Source organism: Zerene cesonia, chromosome 24 (assembly GCF_012273895.1).
Source record: "Zerene cesonia ecotype Mississippi chromosome 24, Zerene_cesonia_1.1, whole genome shotgun sequence".
In the NCBI taxonomy this organism is placed as follows: Eukaryota; Metazoa; Arthropoda; class Insecta; order Lepidoptera; family Pieridae; genus Zerene; species Zerene cesonia.
In genome coordinates this window covers 1,360,668-1,364,842 of record NC_052125.1, presented here as the reverse complement: position 1 = coordinate 1,364,842, position 4,175 = coordinate 1,360,668, and the positions used below count along the sequence as shown (strand labels likewise).

Below are 4,175 nucleotides of genomic sequence, written 5' to 3'. Positions count from 1 at the left end.
ATTGCAAAACGTTATAGTGACCCACTGACTGATCTATCAACGCTTATGTCATAAAAAGACTAAACTATTCAAGCAATTAAACTAAAATTCGGCAATTCGGCATGAAGATAAAATACAATGTAGGGATCCGCTAAGAAAGGTTTGATAAATCTACCCCCAAGTGAATAACACAGGGGATGAAAGTTTGTTTGTGTTTTTAACTGACAGATAAGCTAAACAGAACTCATCCAGAGTTAATACCTACTAAATTATGATTGTCACTTACCAGATAGCTTATAAGTAGCATTGCTATGCAAATGTTCGTAGTACGCAGAATTTTTCGTACTGGCGCAGGTTTGCAGCATCTCCGCTTCGCTCTGATGGTGGTCGGCGACTCGCCGCTCGCGTTCTCGTTCTACTGTTAGACCTGGAAAAATATATATAGATTTAGACCAGCGGTCCGCCCCGGCTTCGCCCGTAGCCTTCTCGATACATGGGCTATTTAAATCTGAAAGAAATTTTCAAATCGGATCAGAAATTCCTGATATTAGCGAGCTCATATAAATAAACTCTTCAGCTTTATAATAGTATATACTACTACTGATACTGATATGTTTGTTCATGTGATAATGTCATCACCACCGCCCATGAACATTCGGAGAGGCAGTTTTTTGGCGAAAACGCTGCCCGCTTTTAAGCGGGAAGATATAGCAAAAGGATTGATGACTGGAAAGAAGAGATAGACTGGGGAAAGATGAGGAAAAGGAAACAGCTATTCAAACTACACGTACTATTTCAAGCCGGTTTTCAATAGGGGTGTGGTACTTCCCAGTGCGAGCTGCCCCAATCCGTGAAAAGACATGATTGTTCCAGTGTATAATAAATCAATAATTTCAGCCGTGCAAAGCCGGGACGTATCGCTAGTGAGTTATAAGAACAAGTCAGTCCATACCGGTAAGCGCCTTGACCTCGCCGGTAGCGCACGCGTACAGATATATCCGCAGCACTTCCGACACGTTGTCCGGGGTGATGTCCCCGAGGCGGATGGCCTGCCCCAGGAGCGTGGTGTGTCTCCCCGGGTGGGGGATACCGGGGTCCTCTGGAAAAAAGAAAAGAAATTAGGATTTTTTATAGCCTTTTTTGCTCTATTTGTAGTTTTTATACCCTAATCTTCTGGAAAAAAGGATTATTTTTTAGTTTTTTTAATTTTTTGTAGCTTTTTTTGTTTGCTTGACTATAAGCTTGATTGTTGTACAGATTTCGGCGGCAATTATTACTCGTAATTCCTGTGAGTATTTTTCAGTCTGTACAAAAAATTTGTTGAATAGTTTGTGTGAAATTCAAATATTTTGTTTCATGAAAATAGATACAATTTTGATGTCTGATAAACAGTTAATCCAGTTATACCAGTGAAGGCGTATGAATAACTAGCGGTCCATCCCTCAGCTCATCAGCTTCGCCCGTGGTACATGTATAGACTAAATATATGGGCTATCTAAAACTGAAAGATTTTTTCAAAACGGACCAGTAGTGCGTTCAAACAAACAAACTTTCTTCAGCTTTATAATATTAGTATACATGTAATATTACATGCCGAATATATGCAGAATTATATGCAAATTATGTTAGTGGGTTCGAATCCTTGTGTAGATAAATATTGTTGTGTATAGTGTCTGATCCAATACAAAACTTTCATCCCCTATTTTATCTCCTTGAGGGCAGAATTTATCTAAATCTTTTCCTAGCGGATGTCTTACATTAGTGTCTATCTGTATACCAAATTTCAGCCCGATCGGCCCAGTAGTTTGGTCTGTGGTGGTTATACATCAGTCAGTCAATTTTTGGTATAGTATATTTAGAAAATACTTACCAATAGCTAATACCAAAAGCCTTGTAAGTACAGAAATCAATTCGTCTTCCGCATCCTGGTTATAGTCCGGTATCAAACCTTGCTGCAACGTATCCAGGGTTGGCAGTGACTCCATGTCTGAAAAATCACAATAGTTATTTGCTTTTGTCCATTTATAAAAAAGCAATACGTCACACGCGTCTAGATAAAAACTTTAAGTCGTTCGCATAAGGTTGAATTTGAAATACACGCGTAGCTATATCTGTGATTGTTTAGCGACAGTTCTGAGTGCTACTTTTGTATGATACTGTGGATCTTAGGTTTTTTATATTAATGCTTGCGTGTTATTAATGTGTGTCAGTTTGTTTTCGGCAAAAAAGCAGTCCATTCATTGTGATCTTTGTATTTGTTTTAAAACTGGCTTATAATCTTGCTCATACTTGATGTATTGATTAGATTGTTGATAGATGACAGATATTTTATGCATGGGCGAACAACTAGGTAATTAATTAATTGTTATATACAAATAATAAAAAATCTCACCAAATCCCAAAGCCTGTCCGAAGTTATTCAAGAACTCATAAGTCTGCAGCAGATCCGCGAATGCCTGTCCTGGTAGCCGCAGCCCCGGGATGCGATCGAGTTTCGGCAGCGGCCTGTGGTCTGATAGGGAGGAGTCTTCTTGCGGCCTTCTGTTGGGGAGGGGGGGGATATATTTAATAAAAATTATTTAATTTAACAAAAAAGACAAACAATTTAACATATATAAGTGAAGTATATTAGCCGATTCTCAGAGATACCCAATATGCACAAGAAATTTCATAAGAATCGGTCCAGCCGTTTCGGAGGAGTTTGGTAACTAAAATTGTGTCACGGGAATTTTTCATATAAGCTAAACAATAACAATAACTCAGGGTTTTGTAATATGCCGACTAATTCAATTACAAATTTTAATAAAACTTGTTTGGTAATTAAGGTGTAAAAGCGGAAACAATAAACAGAGTTACTTTCATATTAAATTACGATTTGTATTGACATGAATTTTCTTTTATAGACCTAGATTCTTACCTTAGCTCAGCCAATAACTCCATCTCTTTCCTTCTCTGCTGTAACTTCTTCTCCTTCACGAGCAATCGATCCAGAAGGTTCTGGTGTTTCCGTCTCTCTCTCTCCTCCCATCTTCTCCTCGAATCCAACTGCCTGATGAAGGTCGTGTGCTGCCGTCGTCTTTCTCTTTCCTATTGGAACAATTTTAAATTAAAATTTCGAAAAATGTGAATACCTATTAGAGAAGATTGGACGATCTGTTTTTCTTGAGAAATAAGTAATTAGTAAATGATTGGATAAACTTAGATATGACTAGCCTTTAGTATTTCGTTGTAGATGAAATGATTTCATAGGTACTTGATGATTCGTCACATCGCACTTCAAAAGATAAGCGTAAGAGACGAAAACAGTTTGAATTTGTCACCTCACAACTTCCGAATAAGTGAACCGATTTTAATGATCCTTTTCTTAATTGAAAGCTGGCGCCTTTCTATTTCAATAAGATCTGACATTATGGCTTTTTATGATTTTAGGAATGTTTGTTTTAAATTCAAATGTAGTTATTTTTATGTATTTTGCAATATCTCTAATAAGTAACTACGAAATTAGTAAGCAAAAAGCGTTTGTTTACGTAAAGCTTTATTTAATAAAAACCTAGTCCTGAAAATCACGTAAATTCAACAATAACTTGCAGCGTTATTTGCAAAAGTTTTAATTCAAAAATAAAACATAAAATACCGAAAATAAGCATCACCATTTAAAAAGCATAAAGCACATTCATAACATTAATAAATTACGATAAACCACCAAAATATAAGCCAACCCCATATAACTGCATCCAAACGTTACTTGTTAAAATGCTAGTTGGACAATTACCTCAGTTATATATTTTTGCTGTATCGATCGGCGTCAACAGCGATGGAAACAAACATACACATTATTTACGGAAAACACACATTTTATGATACGCTTTGAATAAGACCTTATCTTTATGGGTGTAAAGTCGAAAATTATATTTAAAAAGTCAGCGAATACTCAAATATATACAAATAGTGGAAAGGGTGTATTCAGAATTTTTATTAAGAAAAAATTTAATCATGTGGCGGGTTTCGAACCTGCGTCACTTTGCCATCTTGTGGGAAAATGGCGCGGGAATAATAAAGCATTTGAATGATATAAAACTAAAAATAAAAACGATTTGTTGTTATTTAATGTTTTGTATCTTTCTTTTATACTTAGTCTGGCCATAAATACTGTTACACTTAATTATAAAAAAATATTACATTTGAATTTCGAATCT

The 4,175-nt window shown here is 36.1% G+C and overlaps 1 protein-coding gene across 1 annotated transcript in view; it reads right to left on the bottom strand.

Annotated features, from left to right (window-relative positions):
• The window catches only part of LOC119836340 (bromodomain adjacent to zinc finger domain protein 2B-like), a 62,284-nt gene that overhangs the window by 13,732 nt on the left and 44,377 nt on the right, over nucleotides 1-4,175 (bottom strand). The window contains exons 27-32 of the mRNA XM_038361642.1: nucleotides 3,752-3,769; nucleotides 2,897-3,066; nucleotides 2,372-2,520; nucleotides 1,850-1,966; nucleotides 932-1,078; nucleotides 266-406 (exon numbers count right to left, since the gene is read on the bottom strand). Coding sequence (XP_038217570.1) covers nucleotides 266-406; nucleotides 932-1,078; nucleotides 1,850-1,966; nucleotides 2,372-2,520; nucleotides 2,897-3,066; nucleotides 3,752-3,769 — 742 coding nt within the window. The remainder of the gene's footprint in view (nucleotides 1-265; nucleotides 407-931; nucleotides 1,079-1,849; nucleotides 1,967-2,371; nucleotides 2,521-2,896; nucleotides 3,067-3,751; nucleotides 3,770-4,175) is intronic.